The sequence below is a fragment of the Vollenhovia emeryi genome, unplaced genomic scaffold (genome assembly GCF_000949405.1).
Source record: "Vollenhovia emeryi isolate VEMERY1.0 unplaced genomic scaffold, V.emery_V1.0 DF939154.1, whole genome shotgun sequence".
In the NCBI taxonomy this organism is placed as follows: Eukaryota; Metazoa; Arthropoda; class Insecta; order Hymenoptera; family Formicidae; genus Vollenhovia; species Vollenhovia emeryi.
Window position 1 is genome coordinate 1,390,071 of NW_011967212.1, and position 23,606 is coordinate 1,413,676.

Sequence of the window (23,606 nt, forward strand, 5' to 3'; positions counted from 1 at the left end):
GATCCAAAGGGGACCCGGGGGAGAGGCGAGGGGCGAGACAGAGAGCCGAAAGAGAAAGAGCGCGGGGGTCGAAGGTGGAAGGAAGTAGATCGTGATATTCCTCCGTGAGGTTAATAATAGAGGCTTCTTGAGCGTGTACACAATAGAAGACACTCTGTCTGCTCGCATTTGATCCCCGTAACGAGCCGTGCGGCGAGCCGTGAGAAAATGCGCGGAGAAGATCCGAGAGGCGAGAAAGGAGCCGAGCGGCGGCGGGCGTCGCCAAGGTGACGATTCTTCCGCACATATACGTGTACACACACATAGAGGGAGGAAGATCCGACCAGGGCGACATTAATTATGATATTTAATCCCGTGGATACCACCGGGACGGCACCCATTGTTCGGCCAGCGCGAGAACAGGTGCAGACTGTGACACGCCGGTGTCGCCCGTCCCTTTTTTCACCCCCCCCCTCCCTCTCTCTTTCTCCCCCTCCCTCTCCCTTCTCTCTCTTTCTTCTTGGCAAACCCAGTAAGCTCGCATTCTCTCCGTCGCGCGCGAGCTTCCCGCTTCCCCCGCATTTTTCTGTCGATTACGTTTTGCGAATCCATCGAGGTGCGGCCCGTCCGATGGATATTGTTCCGCCGGCGGGAAAGTCGCCTTGGGAACTTGTCCTCGAAAGATTGACTCGGCGCGATTGCGAACGCCCTACGCCGTCTGTCAAAAGGAGCTTCGATCGAGCGCGAATAATTTCTCTCGCTTGTCCGAAGACTCGTCGAACTTCCACTGGTGAAAGGCTGCCAGCTTCGAAGGAATCTCTTCTCTCTCTCTCTCTCTCTCTCTCTCTCTTTCTCTCAGCGAATATTTTGCAGAATATATATATATATATATATATATATATATATGTACATACTTCTTTGAAGTATACCTCTGTTCCGCGTACCTCATCAAAGAATATGTTCCCTATCGCAAAGAACGCGCGTATCAATTGCAAGCTTTATCGATAAAAAAGGAATATTCGCGCGTATTACTCGATCGTAATAGTCTCGGTTGACTATACTGATTCATTCGACAATCGCTCTGCAAGATATTCTTTAATAGCACATTTTTGCCTTTCGCGTGATTAATAAGTAGTAACGACTGATATTGATCAGACAAACGCGACATCTCGGATAACGAGACAAAACGTTCACGCATCATTAAAAGCTTCAAATTTATGAAGCATTATAATATCGAGTAGATATATATTAAACGATATTTCCGGCCCTTCTCCCCTCGAAAAGAGCAAATACAAAAACAATCGGTGCGATACACCGCTTAAAGCGGTCATTCTCGAAATGTCGCCTTGTGCCGTTTCGATTGAATCCAATTCCAGCGGATTTTCGGCTTGCTTCTCGAACGGTGTCGGGAAATATTCGTTCGCGTATCGCGAAAAAGAATGCGGAATATCGATTAAGAAGTCATTCGGAAAGCTGCATTGTAATGGCCGGGTCCAGTCAGAGGCGACGGAAACTGTATTCCTCGGGCGAAACTGCTTGGCGGAACTGCCGCAACAGGACTGCATCCAATCGCCGGCTGAATGTCCGCAATTCCGGACGCCATTAAACGGCTTATTATTTCGTTTTCCTGAGGCGGTATCGCGACACCAGCTTCGCTCCGGAGGGACCGTTATCCGGATACGCGACGCCCGAGATCTGGACGGTATTGTATCTGCGCCAGGAGAAAGAATGTAATCGAAAACAACTGCAGCCAAGCCCGGCGAGCTGTTTAAAGAAAGAGAATCGTTTCCGAGGCGTTTCACCTATCGCAGCCTAAGGACGAGGGGGTGCAGACAGCGGGAATAAAATTCCCCGGACTGCGAGGAAACTAATTATATCATAGCGTGGAGTAACGATCGGTCCTTTTATCCAGCTATTACGCTCCATCAAGACGCCCGTCTTTGCAAAAATTTCCCCGCTGCTACATCTCCCGGTAACGATAGCAAGTGGCACATTCGTCTTGCCGTTGTTTCTGGCCATCATTAGATTTGTACCGCGGAATAAATTGCGTGGAATAATCCGGTCCAGAGAGAGCTCTTATATCCTAATTTACGCAGCAATGGCGGCGCTCCTCGGTGCCACGACGAGCTAAGCCAGGGCCATCGGTAAGAATTCCTTTCTTCGCAATGGTACCTGTCATCCCCACCCGTGTTTTTATTACGCTATTACCATCGGGGTGGCGGCGTCCAACCGTAAAATATGTTTTGCACGGCGCGTGATGAACGGTGCCAGAAGAAAGCGAGAGAGAAGGCGAGCGTGCGGGTCGCCGCCGTTCACGCGGGTGGGATAAGGGAGGCTTTCGCCGGCTCCCGGGATGGCGAACCTACCCATGGTGGTAGCCCGGCTGCGCGAGGTCGCGACCACAATCTCTATAATGGACTCGCTAAAGTGTATCCAGAATCTAGGTTCTGCGAGAAAACGGGGCGGAGAATGGAGGGGAACAGACCCTTTCCGTTCGTAGCCGCACGCTACGGACGCTGCATTATAATCGCGCCCCCGACCTCCTTCGCCCGTCCACCTTCTCCACGCGCCACCTTCCCGGTTGCATTTTATTCACAATGTACCCGCATACGAGCCTGCACAATCGCGAATAAGGCGATAAGATGCCCCGCGTAAATCCCGCGTATATAGCCAAACATGCATGAACTTCTCTCTCCCGGCTGCGCCGCGTCTAACGTTACAAGAGCCTCGAGATGGCTCCCAGCGAGAGATATGGTCATTTATTTTCGCATTCACGGACAAAATCCCGCTCGAGGGCGTTAAATCATTTTCGAGACGCACTTGTGATGAAAATTATCGGCGCGTCAACAGAGAAGACAGTTACGAGGGCGTAATTTCAGAAATTGTAATTGAAAGATTCTCCCGAGTACTTGATCCCGGAATGGGCCTCAATTATTCCATTCTGTCTTCATTTGGACCTCGTAGTCTGTTTGAAACTTCAATTCGTGGCCCAGATGAGTAAAAATTGTGGTTAACTTCATTCTAAACCTCAAAGAGAATGTAACGAAGTATTTCACCCTCTTCGAAAACTCTTAGGCCGAAGAGGATCCACCGAACCTCTGTTGATTACACTTGCACTGGCCTCTTTACTGCTGAAATAGCGACTCTTTGCAGGCCTATCTGAGGTAAAAAATTCAATATATTTTCTCCGACACAAAGACCTTGGTGCGACCTCGTTGCTCCCAATTAAAAAATTATACGAGGCTAAACTGAAGCCAAAATGTTCGACTCGGGCTATCTCTTCGATAATATTCTGGTTTGAAAAAAGTGCGTTTTCTCGCGTATGGTTTCGACGAGTTAAGGCGAAACGCCAAAAGGAAGGTTCTCGTCGCAAGAACAATATTTTTTACTTCGCAGCCAGCAACGTTGATGCTTGCTTCTTGCTATGTATACGTGTATCAGCTTCACCATTATTCTGCTGTCGATCCCTGACAAGATAGATGGTGCCTTGATATAAGTGCAGCATCGCGTCCTCCTAGTTGGTGCGTCCGTACGAGAAATATGGTTGCTAAGTGATCGATAAGTGTACGGACCGTGATGCCCGGCCATATGTTATGTTTTCGCCAACGTCCGTTCTTGTTTTCATTTTTCTTACCTTTCTCTTCGATAATAACGTCTATATTCTCCGAGGCATTTCTGGCGCGCTGCAGACATATGTAGGCGCACATCCACAGAGGTACGTGAAAGTAAATCAAATATACCTTTCATGTTACGGCCGAAATCATGCAACGGTAGACCGTAGTATGTTGCTATTACGTCGCATTTTATTTAATATAACACATCCGGATGTCAGATCCGCGAAGCAGCCGTATATTTCGTATTTATCGTCGCGCAGAAATTTTCTCGTTAAACTTTGCGACGTCTCGCAATATTCTCTTTTTGAGGACCGCCGAATATCAGCCGCCAAGAGACAATGTCTCGAACCGTCGGCCGACAGTTGACTCCGCCGTTTGTTATTCTCCGATCGCATAGACAAATTCGATTTCCCCAAGTTCCGAACTAGCAAGAAGCATTCGTCACTGCGAATCTAAATTCGACCAAGTTTTTTCGTGCCGCTGCACAATGACCTCATCCGAGCGTCGCGTGACGTCTGGTAAAGTTTGGAATAAAGAAGACGATAGGCGGGAAAAGGGCGAAAAGGCAGAGGGGTAGACGCGGGGCAAGAAGTAGATTGATTCCTAGCCCTGTCCCCCGAAGACAATTTGTACTCGACCTCGTACTCCACGATCGTCTCTTTCGTTCGCTCGTGAGCGGGAAGTAAAGCCAGGCTCCTTTTTTTTCCATCCGGGGCGCCCACCCCTCGTCCCCGCCGGGTCTGCCGCTCGTTTCGTCTCGCACGAAAGTCGGGTACGAGGCGACGTGGAATCGTGGGATCAACGGGGAGAGACGCTTCACCTTCCCTCTCGCCCTTCCCTCCCCTCTCCGTCCCTCTCCCCCGTGGACCTGGGAGACGGCGCATCGCGAGACTTACCCTCCGACACCGCGGTCATTAATCACTCGACGGTCTCGTGTAGCACCGTCACCATGGCTCTGAAAACGGTGGCTTCTTCATCCCGATCTGGATGATCAAACTCGCCGCCGAAACGGTAAAATGGAAGAAGAGAAACGCGAGCGCAATCTGCCTAAGTGATCCCTGGCTTTTCCGATGACGCCGTCGCATCTGTCGCGATAATTTGATATGTAAATATACAGCGCACCCCCTCGAAACGTGGCGCACGAAATGCTTGTTTCGCCTCACCCGCGGCGAACGCGTCGCGCGTGTTACTGGGCTCCTCTGAATATTCTTCAATTTTCGCCGAATGGTAAATACCGTTATTTGTAACAATGCCAAGAGTATCGACGGACCATATTGTCCGTAATACGAGGCATATTTGGGAATTAAGGTTTACAACGTGTCTGTAGCTCCGAGGCAAATTTTTCCTTTTTAAGTTGGCATTTCTGCATGAAAAAGGAATCTCACTGAAGGGACCAAGCGGGTCAGTAGCTCGACTGGTTGCGTCAGAATCGTGTCGTGACATGAACCCCGCAATTCCCAATCCCGCCAAGTGTGAAGTACGAGCCGTCATCCGATATCTCGCTATCGTTAAAAATGAAAAGCCCACCCATCTACCGCGAAATTGTTTCTGTTTACGGCAACGTCATGTCCCGTGATAAAGTGACAAAGTGGTGTAGGGAATTTAAAGACGGTCGAATAAACATTCATGATGAACAGAGGTGGCGGCGGGAATACGTGTGACAAAGGAATACAAAAGTTGATACCCCGGCTCACCAAATGCTTGGAACTGAATGGCGATTACGTGGAAAAGTAATGGTATACCTGTGTAACATGTCATATAAGTTTCAATAATAAATATGCATTTTTCGATTTTTCTGGAATGTTGTAACATTAATTTCCGAATACGTCTCGTACTTTGGGAAACCTCAAGTTCTCATGGAGGTAGAAGCGTGTAATTGCGGAAATAGTGTTGTAAAATCGAGGATTTCAGACTTTAAAAGTGTAGTAAAGCAAGAGAATCGAGGAGAGCACGGTACAGTTAAATCCTTGACGTTAACGATATCGCATTTTAAAGCGTCCAACTGCCAACGTTCTGATAGCTGGCTTCTATCTTGCGATAACGTCGAGCGCGTTATATCGGGAGCGGCGCGAAACTCACATTCCGACTCTGTCTCTCCTGGGAATGGCGACGTGAGAAGCGCGGGGTACGTCGAACCGTGTGATATTTAGAAAAAAATCTGCATTAATCGGCAGCCAGCGCGCCCATTATTCCCAACGCGTTTAACGATCGCGAGATACACGTCGTGAATTGGCGGGGATTTCATATTCCAATGATAATGGACTCGAAAAGATGAGGAGTCGAACAATGCCTCGTACTTTTAACGCGACACGATCTTAACCGAGCGTACGATACGAATAAAGCGCGCGATATCGACGGGCGATCATAAAGGAAAGAAAGAACCTTCCATTTCGGTCGAAACAGGCCATTACTCGAAACTTGCCCCGCCCTCGAGAGCACAAAGTCGTCGGCGAACATAGCGGCATCCTGCCGTGTAAGAGAAAGGGAAAGACCAGGAGAAGCTCCGACGGATTAATTAAGTCTCTCCTAACGGTGTAGACTTCGCTGTCGACTTTTCTTATCCTCGTACCCCTGGCCCCTCCCCCTCCCCGTCTTCCGAATCCGCTCTTCCGGATCTCGTTCCTTTCTGCGCACGTCGATGATTTTTCCCTTTTTTTTCCTCTCCCTTTTTTCCCCCTCCCACTCCGCTTCTCCATTTAGCCGTTCCAGGGACTCGGACCCTCCAATTTCGCGCCGCCGCCTTTCGAGCATTTAATATTTAATTCGAGCACGCGAAAGGAAAGCGCCCGGAGTTTCCCGACTCCAGGCCGGCCGGCTATAACGAATGGAGCAGGAATGCCGGCGTCGCGGACTGCTCTATATGCCGCACGCCGCTTCCTAACGTCGTCTTTAACGAGTCGACAAGTGCCTTCGCCAAGTCACCTCTCGCGCCCCGCCGCTTCTTAGGCCGGTAGGCGCACTTTGCATTCCAAGGAGCGCCCCGATGGGGGCAGGGGCGGGCATCCCGAACACCGTCGAGCAGTCGTCAGTCGAATGACGTCAGAGAATTTGGAGGATCGATTCTGGATTCCGAGTTCTTTTCAGATCCCGCGGCGAGGTGAGGGCGTGTTCCCCCTTTTACAAAATTGCGCGATATCATTCGGACCAGTGCGGAGTTAATTTCATTACAGGTACAATTGCCCACGCGAATCTCGTAAATGAACGTTAATAATCTGCTGAGTGCCCGAGTTTTCGAAATTCCAAACGTAGTGGACGAACGTTGTTTATCGTCATTTGTCGCAGCATTTTTGCATTACTATGTGAAAAAATAAAGCGTCCTATCGCCTTAATAGAGATACAAAACTAGAAACTTTGATTAAAGAACCCAGTAAAAATCAGTTTTTTTCCCGGCTCTAAAGTAAGTTTTTTACTCGGGTATATATATTTTCTTACGACATTTGACGCCATATTATTGTTCTAGCATTCATCCAAGAGATTTCTGTAATAATCAAAATGTAGTACAATGTCTAACTGGCGGTGGTCATGAGTGTACTTATCGTTAGATTGTTGTCGGTACTGCGGTAGGGAGCACGAACTGAACTCAAAACTTATTTTGTTTGAACGAACGTGTTTGTTCAATCACTAGGAATTTATGAATTACATAAAAAATGTAATAAAAGACACATAAAAGTTTCATTGATTAACTTATCTTGAAATGAGTATAGATACTACTGATATATGTATATCTTTGGAAACTATCACATTTTAGTTATATCTTGTAACACAACCTCTGGAGATAGCGTGTACTTTAGTGACAATCGTTCCGCTCCATGAGTTTGCACCCTGAGCGAGTTCAGGAGACACAACCGCTCAGTGAGTTCTTGCATCTGACTGTCAGATTTTGGTTTAAAAACGTTTTTTTACCGGGAAAAAAACTGGTTTTTAATTCGGTTTTTACTTCGAAGTAAACCTGTTTTTTTTTCATCTCTACTCCTTACTCGCGTTATTCAAATTCAAAAGTAAAGTATCTCACATCTTTGATTCCGCGTGCGATTGTTAGGTAAGCAATTACATTTATACCTCGGGGGTGATCGTGCAATAACAGAAGCGATATCGATCGCGAGTTTTCAACTAACAACACCTTCCTTCCTCGATCGGGAAACTCGGCGAGAAAGCGCAGTTGGTGGAGCTGATGAAAATAATCAGATGCGTTTAAGAAAACGGCGAGCTCTCTCATTGACGATTGCTTCCCCGGAAAAAGAGACCGTAAGAATCCCAGGCGAACCGGTTTCATTCTCGCGCTCGCGCGTAAAAATCCATCGTTTCTTTCGCCCTCGTCCTCTCCCTTTCTCTCACCCTTCGTGCTCCACGCTCTTTTCCTTCCAGCGTTTGGACCCTCGACGATTCGCGGGGAAGCTTTACGAGAATCAGGCGAAGAAACTCGGCGAACTCGCGACCCTCGAGCTTTAACAGACGTACTTTCATTAACGCCTCGACGGTCTGCGAGAGCCTGCCGCGTTCTCTCTCTCCAGGAGGTGTCGAGTAGGAAACATTTCAGCGAATCGACGCCCAGAAATTAAACACTCTGCGTCCCGTTTACGCGAACAGCGCTCGATTGAAGAACGGACGGGTTTTCAGCGCGAGATGTTGTTTCGTACAACGTGGAACGGCGCGAGACCAACCGATCCGTGCAAACCCGCTCGTGCGGAAATTGACAAGGTTACTTTACCGCGACTGTAAGGAGATATGTGGCAGAATCGAAAATTATCAATGGCAACGGGCAAATCTGACGGCGCGGCCGTCTGGTCGTTAACGGAAATAAATACTCGCCGGGGACGTCGGCGCCTGGTAAGAGGATCACCGGCACTTTGTAATAATGATTCGTGCGAAATCGACGTAATCCCTTATGTAATATCCCAGCTGTCGCGGCCGAAGTGTTAAAATTCCTGCGTCCCAGCCAGCGGACCCAGCCAGCCGTAGCCCGACGCCGGAAACTTCATACATTTTCCATGGTCCGCTGATTCCCGGATCCACCAACGCGCATTATCGCGCTGATGGCGGCTACTTCCACTCCATCTCTGTACATCGCACCCCCGTCCACCAGCGCGCCGGTGTCTTTGTCCTCATATTTCCAAATCCGATGCTTCGGAGGGGGTGGAAAGCGGCAAAAACCATCGGGCAGTGCTTTATTTCGCGGTATAATATCGGAAGCGTATTCCGGGGTGCTCGGCGGCGATAAAATATCCTAGTAATTCTAACGCGAACCATTTGGAATTTTTATTTCGCCGCCGTCCGTCAAACATTTCCGCGCGTAGAGAGAAATTTATGGCCACGCGTTGATAGATGATTTCATCAATGTGACACTTTTGTTGCGGAGCAGCAAATATTTCCTCATTAACTCGTCACCCATCGAGCGATTATCGAGAGTAAACTTTTACGCTTTAACTTTCGACGCAAAAAATATGCCGTCAGATTTGCATTGTCTGGGTCAGAAATCGCTTTTTGTTTCCTTTTGCGCGCCGACAGTTCAATCCATTGATATTATATCGACCATAATAATCGTTGCTCAATAGTAACCCGAATGCCTATTATAATGACCTCGTAATGCTAATAAAGTTGAGAAAGTTTATGAACTTCCAGGCCGGTCGTGTCGTCGTTTTCCCAACGGAAGAGTGCTACACTCAATTAAACTTGCTCGAAATCAAGGCTGGGACCAGCCGGCCGCACCGGCATCAGTGCGATGGCACATCTCATTCGTAAATTCGCTTTTTGCGCGCAGCGTGACGCGAATAATTTTCCAGCGACCCTTTGCGCCGCCGGTCTCTTCCTCCCTCGCACCCTCCGAGCGCGGATCGATATTTGTAATTTATCATTTGTATGCAGCGCGATAGAGAGCAGCCGACGTGGAGACCGCCACCGATGCGTCCGCTTCAAGGAGAAATGATCCGCCGATGTCCTTCGAGTACTCCGCAGGGAACGAGGCGTGAAAAGCATAGGTCGAGACGGTGAAAGAGAGACGGACGAGAAGGGAGCGGGGTGCCGGAGGACGGGAATTTCTGTTTCACGTGTATCTGGAAATGTATCGCAAGGGATACGCCATGGTTTTTTGTCTTTGCCCGGCAACAGGGAAAAAAAGGAAGAGCTTAATTTCATTAGCCATCCGCGTCGAGACAATGCGACGTATTCGGGGAACATCTACGCGGTACCGAGGGGCGAATTAAATAAACGCGCGTGAGGAAGATATCCAAGCACCGGACGCTATTCGAGGGAAATGCATCCGCGCATCTCTGAATTCCCTGAATGTCGGCCGCCGACCCTTTCGCGCGTTAGTCGATGTCACGAGCTTTGCGTGCCTAACATATTTAAATGTTAATATTTTAATCGGCGAGTCTGTGCCTTCGCGCGAGCAAATTAACAGTTTTCCTTTTAAATTGCGCGCCTCTTAAAGCCGGATCAGACTAACGATTGGCGATTGCCCTTCAGCCAATAAGAGTCGATTAAATCGCTGGCTGCTTGCTCATTGGCTAGAAGACAATCGCCAATGCCAATCCAATCCGCGACAACAATTGCTAGTCTGCTTCGGCCTTTAGGTAACGCGGAAATCATTTAAAACGACGAGCGACCCTGTAAGCCTCGCACAGTGCACGAACCTGATCTTTCGAGACGTTCCTTTCAGTTCGCATTAGAATGCGTTATCGTCGCGTTATCGAGGGCACGAGTAGTGACTAGGGTAAGGTGACCAAATTCGGATAAAAAAAATAAGCGACATTTGAAAGTATTCACTTAAATTTTGCTCTCACGTATATTCCCAACTTTATGCTGTATCGTCGATATCGTGAAAGGCATCGACGTGTCGCGACTCATCAAATTGTTGATCCGCATTTGGTCATCTTATCCTACGCTAATCGCGACGTGAAGCGGCCCCGCGCTCAATGTGGTCCGACGAAGAAATTTCTCCGGGCGCGACGACTAAATCGAGACATCGTCGCGAACACGGCGCACGGACACGCGCGTACAGGCCGTCCGTTTCTCCTTTCGGCGTCTCGAGAGCCGAACACTCTCGTCGCTCAATTTGTATGTTAATTCGCGAGTGTTTGTCGGGCAGCGGTCCGCTTAATAATGTCATGTTTATTCAGCGATGATATCGCTGTGGGCGCCGTGGCGCGCGACACATTCGCAATCGGTGTCACCGGCTACTCGCACCCCTCGCGCGCGCGGACGCGGGGCGGAAAAAAAAAGAGCCGGCCCATAATTATATCCCCTTTCCCCACTCTCACGCGACATCGCCAGGCGGTTTCGTACAAAAATCGCCGCGCCGCTAGTTCTCGTTTGCATAAATACGGCACTGTCGCCGGTACGTACATACGAGGCGAGATAAAAAGTCACGCATGAGAAGTAAGAATAATGACCGCCGCTGCCGCGCGGACCCGAGGCGAGCCGGCGATATGACAAAACACGAGAATGATATTTATTTAATTGCCGGACGTTACGCGCTCGTTAAGCGCATTAACGGCCGTAAGTCGCCAATGCGGTTGGCAACGCGCGGCGAAATTCCGTCGACGCGCGACGCACGCCCCGCGACAGTCAAAGGGGTGAGGGGCGGCGGCTTCATTTCGCGACTTCATCAATTTTTATTAGGATCGCAAACGCGCGCGTTCGTTCATATCCCCGCGCGGAAGCGAACGAACGGGTAGCCTAAAACTCGATCAAATGGACATTCATATAGAGTGGCGGGTCGCGTCGCAACGAGTGCATCTATATTTATTACCGCCGCGTGCGCGCGCGTGCCGCGTCGGCAGCGCGTATATTAAGCGGCACGAGAGATCGACGCCTTACGACGGAATCGAATTCGATCCCTTCGGCGCGCCCCGACCCGCCGGTCCTCCGAATCGATAGCGCCGACGACGAGCGGAAAATCGCAGCCGGAGGTTCCTCGGAGTACAGCGGGAACGGATGCGGAGCGCGCCGCTGTTCGCCTCCCGCAAACAATCCGGCGGGCGTTCGACCAATCCCAAAGCATTCCGATCCCTTTTTTATGCTCGAGCGTAAACCCGCCTGATCTAGAGCGGAACCAATGAACTCTATCCGGCGCATCACTCCTACCAATCTACTTCCCCCGCAGCTATCAAAGCAGGATTCTCCTTTCCCTCGCAACCGAGCGCGAGCTCTGTCTGCCTGCCTGCCTGCCTGCCTGCCTAGCCTGCCTGCCTGCCTACCGGCAGCACCCTCTCTCGCGTTTACACACGAGAGAGGGTGGTAGGTACTCGAGCGAGTCGAATTACCCGACGGGCGCGTCGGGCTTCTGGTACCGCAGGCTTCAATCCATTCGTCGCTCCGGCCAACCCCGTTCCACCCCACGCTTTTCCATCCTCACTCTTTCTCGTCCCCGACGAGAACGGCCGCCGAATAGCGAGCCGCTGAATGTCCGCGGAACGCTCTTGTGCGCGAGCGACCACCCGTGAAAATGCGAAAAACAAGACACCGCCGTATATTGGATTCCGCAATTCCGCGACGCGTCCAGCCCCGCCGTCCGGCTCCACGCAACAATTATCCGCCTCGCGCCGTCCAATGGGACCGAAGTTACTTCCGTCGCTTGAAATTCCGTGTTGTACGACGGTAATTATGGCAATCCGCACACGCGAGGGACCGTCGCTGTAAATAATACATACAGAGATACATTTATTATGTAGACGTTGCCCGAGTGTGGCGTATCGCCGGCGACTGCCCGCGGAAGAATAATGAAAGAGAATCGAATGATCGATCGGCGCTCAATAATGTACATGTCCGCGCTAACGAACAAAAAATGTTTCTTCGGGCAACACACGACGATCGACTATGAGATAGATCAATTCTACTCTCATCGTAACGAGACTCTCCTTCTCTTTTTGACTCGCCCGAAGATAAATCGACGATCCTCGGGAAAGTATGGCCAGGTCCTTGACATCGTTGCCTCGCGCCGCGTAAAAGGAATCGGCAATCGTCCATTAGTTTTAACATTTAAAGAACCTCGCCCTTCGACAGAGTTCATTAAATTCGTTACGTCTCGCTACGCCGGTTGCTTGTACGTAGGAAAATTCTTCGACGCCTTTAATTAGCGCAGGCAATAAGTAATTTCACAACGGCACACGGGGCGCATAATAAAGCGACTGTATTATCGCTCATCGTAAAGCTTCGATGGATACGTGTTGTCGTAAAATACACGACGTTACTCGTCATTACAAGTTTGTAGAATGCGTCGAGTTAATTAGCGAGGACTTTGTCGCCCGCCCGCTGCCTCTTGTATGAATCTTCGGGCGAGCTCACGGTACGGAAACGTGAAAGGAGCGAGGAGCGCGATAGAGGGATAGATGACGGCTGAAGACACTTTGTCCCGAAGTTTTGTCGCCCATCCGGCAAATCGCCGCTCCACTCGCTCCGCCCGCCCGCTTGCTTCCTCTCGTTATATAAGAGCGAGCCGAAACGTTATATATTCATTAACCCTCCGCTAGTTTTATTTCTCGCGCCGCAGGGACTCGCTTCTATCGCCGGGCGATCCCCTCCCTCTCGGTTGGTAGCGGTTTATGTCGGTGGACCGTATTATAAAGCTCTTCATTACACTAACTCGAGCCGGATCTCCGTAAGGAGAGATAGGTACCCATTCGTCCCTTTTTATCCTCTTCTTTCATCCGCGCTCTCGTCGTCGTCGTCGTCGCCGTCGTCGTCGTCGTCGTCGTCGTCACCTAAAAGGAAACGAGCCTGGGCTCCGCGGCTCAAGGCGAGAAATCCTTGATTAGTTCGCCCGGCCCGGTCTCCCTCCTTCCTGCCACCTTTCTCTTCTCGCAAGAGATACGATCTTCTCGCGAATTTCTGAAGTATCATGTTTCCTTTCGTCTCGCCCCCGTGAGACTCGATCCTTTGATTCTCCAAGAGCCTTTCAGCACCAACTCCTGCGAAAGCTCGCTACGTACGATGGCGCGACGGTTGTATATATGACGGTTTAATTACATTCCGCAGCCGCCCGAGTAAAAAGAATTCACGTGTATCCTGATAACGACACAGATATCGCGACCGAATATTATACACAGGACGCCATCCGCATCGCGGAAGGACATCGGCTGTTCCGAGCATTCGACAATTCATAGACTGCTCCACGCCTCTCGTCTACACGTAGCAAGAATATTTTCACTTATTCGTGCCCTCAAGATACGGGAACGTAACGTCTAGTGCACTCTTTTCACCCGCCTTTGCAATCGCGAACACCCTCCCTCGATTTCTTCGCCTCCCTTTCTCTCTCCCTCTCTCGGTATTATTGAAAGCACACAAAGATCTTTCGTATTTCTTTCCTTGCCGGCGTGGCATAACCGCCGCGTCTCGCACATAAGTTCAACGTCGGCGTTTCGACCAGCGTGCCGACCTAGTCGCGGGGCTGCCGCAGCTGATTTCAATCCACCATTTCACCCCGCCACCCCCAGTCCTAGCAGTCCTCGCTCGAGCCACCAACCCTTATTCCTATCCGGGGGAGATTTCAATGGAAAGTTATAGGAAATTCACGGTGGCGGCGACAAGAGCCGTCGGTGTCGGTGAGAGTCAAACTGGTAACGTCTGCGGACCATTGTCGAGCACGCCTAGCTGCCGACATTCGAATGCCGACACTCGACACTGGTAGACGACGACGACGACGGCAGCGACGGCGACGACGACATATTGTACGATCTTGCTGGATGGCTGAGAGAGGTGGTGGGGAACGCGAGGGTTGCGCCAACCATAATCCAAGATTAGAACCTGGTACCAACTACCTGCCTGAACGAAGGAACGCAACGAGCATAATCGCAATGCGATATCGAATCACACGCTCCTATCAATCCTGCCATTACCATAACTCATAATCTTTCTCTTTTCGTCGGTCGCGCTGTCATACTCGTGATTGCGACAACATAGTTTTTTGTGAGGAGAGATTTTTAAGCGCGACCGTTTCTGTAGTATATTTATCTCGTCGGCCAGCCAGAGTCGAGGGCGAATTTCTTTGTGCGTTGAAGCAATTTCCAGCAACTATTGCACGCCTGAAATGCAACGGAGTGCCGAGCATAAAGGTGAAACCGCGGTTCGTTAATTCACCTCTCAAGAAATTCAGTTTAAGCCGATCGGGGAACGTATTTCCTCCGTATAACGATGCATTGTTGAATTAATGAAAATTCATTCTTCGCCAATAATTATGCTCTCGCGGGCGCTCCGAGCGTGAACCAGCGCGCCGGCGGAAACCGATCAACGGTCGGGGGAGGGGCGGCGAGGGCGCTGAGCCATAAGGATATGCAATCAAGCCCAAAGTAAGCGAGTTAATTTACGTGGAGTGTGCACTCTCGCCACGAAACTTGCTCCGCGCACGGCGCTAGTAGAGATACTCCGCCGTTGGAGAAGTTGTACCATCGAGATGTTACCGCGCTCATGAGAGAGCGAGAGAAATCGAGGGGGGGGGCGGCGAGAGGAGAGTTTGGCGAGAATGGTGGGCATGTGGGGAGGGGGGGGGAGAGTGTGAGAGGCGGACCGCGCGCACCCTCTGTCATCTTTCCCTTACTGCGGCGTACTTTCGCCGTTGGTTCCCTCCGCAAGGCGACAGGAGTACCAAGATGCCTCGAAACTACGCGCTTCACCTTACCCCATTCCCTGCCTATTCCGTACCCTCTCCAACTAGCGCAGTAACTAGCAGTGCCTGTAATAGCGTCGCGCTTCCACCGTAAAGTGACGTCTTTCGAAACCCAATTCAGGAACCCAGTCGCTTCTAATGGGGCTCCGATATTACGAGAGTGGTGCCGCGCACTGATTCCTCGAGCACCGAAATCACCGGGGTGGAGCTCCCTCGCCACGCGCGCGCTGTAAGTCCCGCTGGAAATTCGGATAGACGAGCCACGAAGAGGTCGATCCTCACGGGGGGAATATCCGCGACCGAGAGTAATCTTTATTCACGCGTTCGAGCGACGTCTCGTCTAGATTCATAACTATAACCTTCCTTCGCGCGTATCACGCGAAATAGATTTCAGACTCGTATTATACTTCTCTTTTTAGAAAATGGATACAACGCGCGATGCATAACGTATTTCCCTGGTTTACCGTGCCGCGTACAACGCTAACGCTTTAATAATATAGACACTTTAAAGAGTTTGGATCTACATAGCTCATTAGAATTCAGCGTAATTACAAACTCCGCGTACAAAGTTCTTTTTCCACAACTTGCACGTTGTACATAAGATGCTGCCGAAGTGTGATAGCCCTGAATTCAGAATAATAGACGCATGCAGGGAATTACAGCCGCCAACATCCTTCTTGTCTTCATATAGAGTTAATGAGCCTTATAGATTGTGCTTCTAAGATTATACGCCTTTTACGCGATTGAATTATTAAACGCACCAACTCCCGGCGCGGCAAGAGCTCGTGGATTCATTAATTTTTCGAGGCCAGTGCGGCGCAAGTGCACGAAGCGGTAAAGTAAGAACGAATCGGGAGAGCGAGGGATGTTTTGCGCGCGATTGCATTTACCGCGGACGTAGCAACAAGCACGTTAGCGAAGAGCCAGGCAGGCAGGCAGGCAGGCAGGCTTGAATGGAAGCCGGTGCTCCGTGTGCTTAGCACTCGTTCTCGAGTGGCTCGCAGTACGCGGAACTCCATCTCGAAATGCGCGCTACACCCTATAATACACCGACCGGTCCCGCCATCAGCTGCAGCCCCCATGGCACAAACATCCGACCGCACGGCACTAAACAATAAACTATTTCCCTCGTGTACTCTCAACTAGCTACAGTCGTGTTTATCTGGGACGTGCAGTCTCTTCATTATCCACCGACGTAGCTCGCGTCGAAGTTCCGAATGTTTCGAAGGGATCGGAAGACGTAGAACATTGTCCTTCGCGACTGTGTTAGGATCGAGACGTAGACAAAACGTTTCGAAAGCTGTATTCTAATGGCGAAAGTTGCCAAGGAGATGTTCCTCTCCGCCGCCCGCTACGACATTCAAGTTTACGACTTTCAGTTCTTTAAGAACAGCGAGCGACGCGGACGGGAAAAACGGAAAATTAAACCTCGGGATTTACATTACGCGAGATAAAAGAAATTTTGAAGATATTAAAAGATGCTCTCTTTCTTTGTTTCAGGTAAGTTGGCGAGAGATAACTAACAATCATGTCGGGAGGAACCGAAGTAGGCTGCCGTGTGATAGGAATCGGTCCTGTCAAGGTTTGAAAACACCCTTTTTTTTAATACTAGATTCTAGAAACACCCTGTTCGCATACAATCGCTTCTACACCGACAAGTAATATTCTTTCGGATCTAAATATTTTTCTAACAAAATGTATCCAAATAATTGAACAACACGCAAGAATAGCCAATGCGAGTCTAAGGCAGGATGTAGATAGCCTGTGCTTGCAAGTTATTAAAATTGTGAATTCGTATACCGTTGCTTTCCACATTTTTCCTGCGCGCCGGTTTCTTCTCGGACATAACGCTGAGGTAATATTTTTCGCAACAAGAATAATTTACAGTACGGGGGTATTGAATGCTAAAATGTAGCATTTTTTAATATAATTACAAATCGTTTATCGATTTGAATATGTGAATTTGCTGACGATAATAATTCTACCCGTGAGAAAACTGCATTATGTCCGGAAAGAAACCGGCGCGTAGGACAAGTGTGAAAAGAAACGGTAATACGAATTCACAATTTTAATAAATTACAAGTATAGGCTATCTACATCCTGCCTTAGACTCGCATTGGCCATTCTTGTGAGTTGTTTAGTTTTATATAATGAGAGTCCTACTTTAACTGTAACAAATAATTAAATTATATACTTCTTGATTGGATAGCGCTCATACTTGGCGTCTTTTTCGCTTCTACACCGACAAGTAGCATCCTTTCGGATCTAAATATTAACACGTCGACTGCAGAATGAAAATTTATACGTTTAATTCATCGCACTTCAACACAATTATAAATAATATCGACGAGATATATTTACAACGGAAAGCTACTCCGTTTTAATGTTCAACAATCGTCGTTCTTTCCGCGAAACTATGCCCAATTACTACTACATTCCCCGTCCATAGGTCTAAGTTAGTAATCGGAGACACTGCATTTAGCTCAAGTTCATTAATTACAAAGCCGTGCAGGAATTTCGGGCACGTTTCCGGAATACGTTCCGTGACTCGGCGACCGCTTCATCCATTATCCCAAGGACAAATTTGTTTTCCGATACAAATACAGATACCGCCGACGAGAGGGAGTAAAGTATGCGGGCGGATCAAAGTCGCCGCTATAAAACGCGTTCGGGATGACTTGCTGATTAATGAACGGTTCGTCGAAAATGCCGGGATATTCGCGACAATTATTCCTTCTGTTGCCGGTGCTCTGACGATTATTAAAATACAGACTACAGTTAATTTTAAATATCAGAAAGTCGTCGCGACTACAAGCGCTTTCTCTCTTTACACATTATACGGATTTATTTTCCAAGAGCTCCCGTAGCATGAAAGATTAAATGCATCTTGCATTTTCGCGGAAGAGGGACGGGGCTACGTTCTCCGAAACTTCCTGGAAAATCACGCGCGACGACGGCCGTAACCATCGCCGAGATCGCGACGGTTGTACAACTGTGTGTGCAGACTCCCGCTTTGAGAAAGGCGCCGCGAGATTGAACGCGGAAAACAGCTTACGCGCCGGGGAGGTGAAGTGCGCGCTGCAGAAGCCATTATTGCGGGATTCGGAATATAGGGTATGATTATTAAGTGAGAACCGCCTCGCGCGGGGAGACGATTACGCGGTCTCCGCGATAATAGCCGCTTGAATGGGCTTCATTAAGACTTCAGGACGGCCTGTGTCTTACCGTGGTACACTCACGCGTCGCGCACACGCGTGCCTCAAAGCCTTTACATATGCACACGCGTACACGGCAACTTTCGCGTTGCCAGTTCCCGCAACCGCCGCCGACGACGACGACGACGACGTAGCTTCTATGAATGTTTAAATGGCCTTTCTCTGGGCTGCGCAGGTAGCTCAAACTAGCGGGCTTCGACGGTAACGAGATTACCGCGTCGACGCGAACGAGCATACAGCCAACCTTTTCGTACAGGTGATAATATAACAGTGCACAACGTTCGGCTTAATAGAAAGGGACCTGACGCGGCCACTAGCGCGAGAATCGATAAAGGAAAACAATATTTTGCTGACGCTACTCCCGATCAAATACCGTCGTTGAAGATACCAGATTTCGATTCCTACTCTGAGAAAAAGACACAGTTAAGCGACTCGTTTTGGGGCCCACAATTGGCAATCGAATTATTTGGATTGTTCGTAACTCTACTCTGAGAAAAATTTTAAGCAACATAACATTTCAGTTAGTGCCTCTTACGTGAAAATTATCTTTGCGTTACTGAATATCGATAGAACTAATTGAGAGAATTGATTAGTTATTACGTGGCGAGTGTGGCGCAGAGAGATACGCGCTGCTTAGTAAACAAATGAACGGAAAGATCCGAGTTCAAATCCACGGACGCCGCTGGTTTTTTTCCAGAATCTCCCGAAGGGAAGTGGCAACCACCGAGAGTATCTTGCCACACATACTCCTTTAGGGGTCTCCAGATGGGAGGTTTCCTTCGGCAAGGTTTAGCAGCCTACCGAAGATGAAGTAAAACCAAATGCTCAAAGCACTAGAACGAGAACTGGATAAAACAGGCTTTTAAGCCTAATACACGAGGAAGAAGAAGAAGAAGAGTAGAGAAGGTGCATCTTTAGTCAGACTCAATGTCGATTCTGGTGCAAGCACCTTGCATAAAACAAGTTCCGCTTGAAACAGACTGACGACAGACGATCGCAAAGTGTACAATAGTGAATAACCGAGGCTGTTTCGCATGTAGGTGAAACGTGTTAAACGGTAGCTAAATCTATACGTCGCTCGAAAAGGTAGTGGGAAACGGTATATTATCTGCAGATGAGCGTTTTAGCCCGAAGTGGCTAATGGCGACGATGTATAACCGGCACAGGATCGAAACGCTGGAGAATAGGCAGGAGCAATTGCATACAGAACTAACTCCACTCCACGGAGGCCGCTTTAACGGCGCATCACTTATGTATCGCGCGGCCTCCGACTTACAAAGCGATCCCCCGAGATTTGTAGCAGCAGCAGCAGCAGCCAGCAGCCACAGCCGCCGTCGCCGCCGCGTTTAGCTGCACTACTAAAAGAACAGCCTGTCCCGAGTTATCGCCGCTACGTGTGGATCTTACATATGATGCACCTGTTGAGCGGTATTTTAATGACACTTTGTAAGAATATTGTTATTCAACGTTCACGCCTCGAGTTCAATTTTTTCCGGCTCATCTGTGCTCGCGTGAGATTTACCTACAAATTTTGATGACTACAAATCGACGGTTTATTTCTATAAACGATTCGTATTCGCGCTGATTTATGGCTGCAATTTGAAGTAATCTCCGAATCACGTTGAAGATTTATATCGATGTATTTAGAATCGTTGCTACGCCAATAAGTGCATATTGTTTACAAAAAAAAACTGAAACAATATGGAACTTGCTGCGGAATGTAGTAATTTATGAAAAAATTGTTAAAGACAACAGTAACGATGTAAAAAAAGTTTTACCTTATTGATTAGCACGGGGGATGCGGACAATGGAAACGCTCGATTAAAACAAAGAGGCTTACGTAATGCGCGAACGTTGAAAAGGATTTGAACTGCACGGAAGGTATCACTCTAGGGCAGAGGATATTCAGAAATATCCTTTCCCAATTATCCAGGCCGCGTCAGATTTGGCTTTTCAGACCAGACTTGGCCAAATTGGGACGTGACATCGAACCACGTCGACCGATTAACTAAACGAAATTCTCTCGACAAAACCGATCAGAGAAGAGCGGCTCTCATTGGTTCATAATAAATTGGAGGGCGTTTCAACGTGTCCTACTCTATCCGTGCGCGGGACGTCACAATCAAACCGATTTTTTTTCTCTCTTTCAACAACGAGACAGCGATCCTTTCCTCTCGCACAAGCGACTTCATTGTTACCGATGAACGATCGTACTCGTATCCATTCCGCGCTCAAGTATGCTACGCGTATGTCATGTCTCTTCCACCGCAAATTTTGAAATCTCGCCATACATCGATTTATCGTTTTCGCCAATGATACAAGAGTGTCGAGCGCTTATTATTCATCACCGGGCGGCGGGCGGCGGTACGCGAGCGCGTAACTCGCGCATGGTGAACCGCGGAAAAGCCACGCCGCAACGCAATATTCGCGTAACCCGCTCGTTCGCCTAAATGTTTATCCGGCTGCGAAAGAATCTCGATTTGTTAGCGGCCGCAGCGCCAACGGTGCCAGATATCTGCGCGCATTCTGTCTGCAGCGTATAAAATTGCAATGACGTCGGGCAAAATCTGCCCTCGTATTTTCGCGATATAGAGGAAGGGAAAGAGGTGTACCGCTCCGAGCGGCGTGGCGGGCGCATCGGACGCAATTTCCAAATTGAGCTCGAACTCGGTGCAAGCAAGGCGGACACGACGCAGGTTTCACCGGCAGGCTTGGCAGGGAAGTAAACTCTAACTCAATCGACGACGGTTTAGGAAGTTTAACTAGAGCCAGCTATCAACGTCCATCCGAAGCCCCGTCTCTGCGACGCTGTCCGACGGAGTTGTGCGATATACATGCAGATTACGAAAAAAAAGAGGAGATATTTACACTTGCGAAATCCGTTCGATAAAAAAATTAACAGCCCGATCCGGATTTCTTTCTCTGGGCGTCGAAAGTCCGCGGCGCGTCCGCACACTGACGGGAAAAAATGGTTGCAGTTACCACAAACTCCCTATAATTTATAATCATTTTAGGAGCCAACCACATTTTTAGAATTTTTCCAAATACGTAAGTTATGATTGACCTAACAATGTATTATAGTTCTCATAGACACAATATTGATCCATGCAATTTACGATATGGTTGTCGTAAACCAAAACGAGCTTTTAATTTGGTAAAGTGTACTATAAATATTGCAATAATAACCACAAGTAAAATTTCGAATAACTATATGTAATAGTAATAATCGTATTTATATTGGAAGTAATATTCCCCGCTTTTTATTCTATATATAATATATCACTTTGCACTCATAAAGAATAGTACAAGAAAGCCTATTTCAAAGAAAAGATAAGTAATCTTATATGAATGTATAAACTTTCTTACGAGAAAGTCTTATACCGCGCGTCCCTCTAGTGAGGACATTCCGAACCACTTCACTTTTGTTTACTATGTGATTAGTAAGGTGGATGATAGAAGTGTAAATTTACTATTATTGTGAATGTATTTATTATATAAAAATCATTTATTTATTTATAGATATTTTAACAGAATAATAGTTAAAAGCTTATATTTTATAGTAAATTTTTTAAATAGTTAGCATCACTGTGTCTGTATGGTTGCTATTACTAATATTATAGTAATAATTACTATAAAAATGATATTCCTGACTATAATTATTTTACTATGCAATTATAGTTTGAAATTCTACATATTTTTCTATTAGTGCAGTTGTAACGCATGTCGTAATTCGAAATAATTGCGGGCTTCCCTGCGATCGATCGATTTAACCCGATGTTATTAACGAGTTAATAGTAGTGGAGCTGTGTGTATGGGTAATTGCTGTCTTTAATTATTTCGACCTATTACGTGACGTCAGGCCGAAGTGCCGAAGCCTTCGCTATACGTGACGTTCGGGCCGAAACCGCAGCCGTGTTAGCTGACATTCAATATGGATTGCGCATATTGCGGTTGTCTTCCATAAAATGCAGCGCGCAATGTCCTCGACTAATTCCGCAACGCAATTTTAGAAATAGTTACGTTCTAGAATTTCGCGAAACTCGGCGAAGTTTCCGCGGAAATTTCGTACGCGGTAGTCTCGTTTTCGGAATTGTCAGTGATAATCGCAAAACTCGTCAAAATTTCGCTAAAAAGGATGACAGGGGTCAGCGGTGGTGGGGTGCTTTATTACCCCGAGGATCAACTGCGATGTGAAACAGGTTAGCGTCCCATAAAGAGGACGTGCCAGAGACACAGAAGCAATTTTACCGCGTAGTAGAATTCATACACCCACCTGCGGACGTATAAAAGCGAGATGGGTGAAGCGAGCCGAGGCGCTTTCCGAATAGCGCGCGCCGTATAAAAGAAAAGTAGCATGATTGAACTGTAATGACGGTACTTTCGCGGTGCGCGCGGCAAGGTGCAAGTGGCGGAAAGAGGACGGAGCCTCGAAATAAAATTGCAAGGGAAAATAACAAAAGGGTAAACGCCAGCAAAGGAAAGGAGAGAAGGTAGCTTTCATATCTCTCGCCGTGCCTCTTCGTAAAATTACGTGGGAATAAAACGAAGCGCACGCGCGACGCCCGGGCGCGCCAAGTCAACGTCAATGGCGATCGCGTTCGTCAAGAAGAGTTTTCTTAATAATTCCCGACGCGGGTATCTAAGGAACACGGAACGCGTACACACGTTGCTTACGCGGAGAGAAAACTACATTTTCCGCGAGGGACACCGGAGGTGGACGTAGTGACGTTTACGAAGCGGAGTTTATTTTGTAAAGAGAATCTACCTTGCATTTCCTCGCCTGCCACGGAGACATTTGCGAAGCGCGACCTTTTCTTTGGTCTTTGCGAGGCGGAAACCGTCTGGCATACGTGTGTGTGTACCGGGAATGCACATCGTAAACGTGTACAGGCTGTACAGGGAAAGGCGTGTGTACACCTGACTGTTTGTGGCACCTCCTACCTGCTCCTTCTTTGAGCAAAGCAAGTCGTTATAAAATAAGGCCGTCATCCCCCTCGCCCCGTCGCGCCACGCGAGAGTGTCCTCGCGCGCACACGTGCGCAAACGTTCGCATACCTCGCTCTTTTATCTCATATGCCTCTCTCGAGCCCCTACTTACGAGCACTTAGGAGGTGTTCACCGACTACGCTTAATACCCATGTGCCTGCTAAAGCCTTCCGTTCCCTTTCGGAGACGGGCTTGAGTGAGAGAGAGAGAGAG

At 48.5% G+C, this 23,606-nt stretch overlaps 1 protein-coding gene across 14 annotated transcripts in view; it reads left to right on the top strand.

Annotated features, from left to right (window-relative positions):
* The window catches only part of LOC105565275 (CUGBP Elav-like family member 4), a 634,883-nt gene that overhangs the window by 471,876 nt on the left and 139,401 nt on the right, over positions 1-23,606 (top strand). For 9 of the 14 annotated variants that reach the window (XM_012018324.1, XM_012018327.1, XM_012018333.1 and 6 more), the window contains exon 1: positions 16,706-16,774. The exons of the other annotated variants lie outside the window; for them this stretch is intronic. In XM_012018324.1, the coding sequence (XP_011873714.1) occupies positions 16,721-16,774 (54 nt within the window). In that variant the 5' untranslated portion in view covers positions 16,706-16,720. Of the gene's footprint in view, positions 1-16,705; positions 16,775-23,606 lie in introns of those variants that run through there. 14 annotated transcript variants of the gene reach the window in all.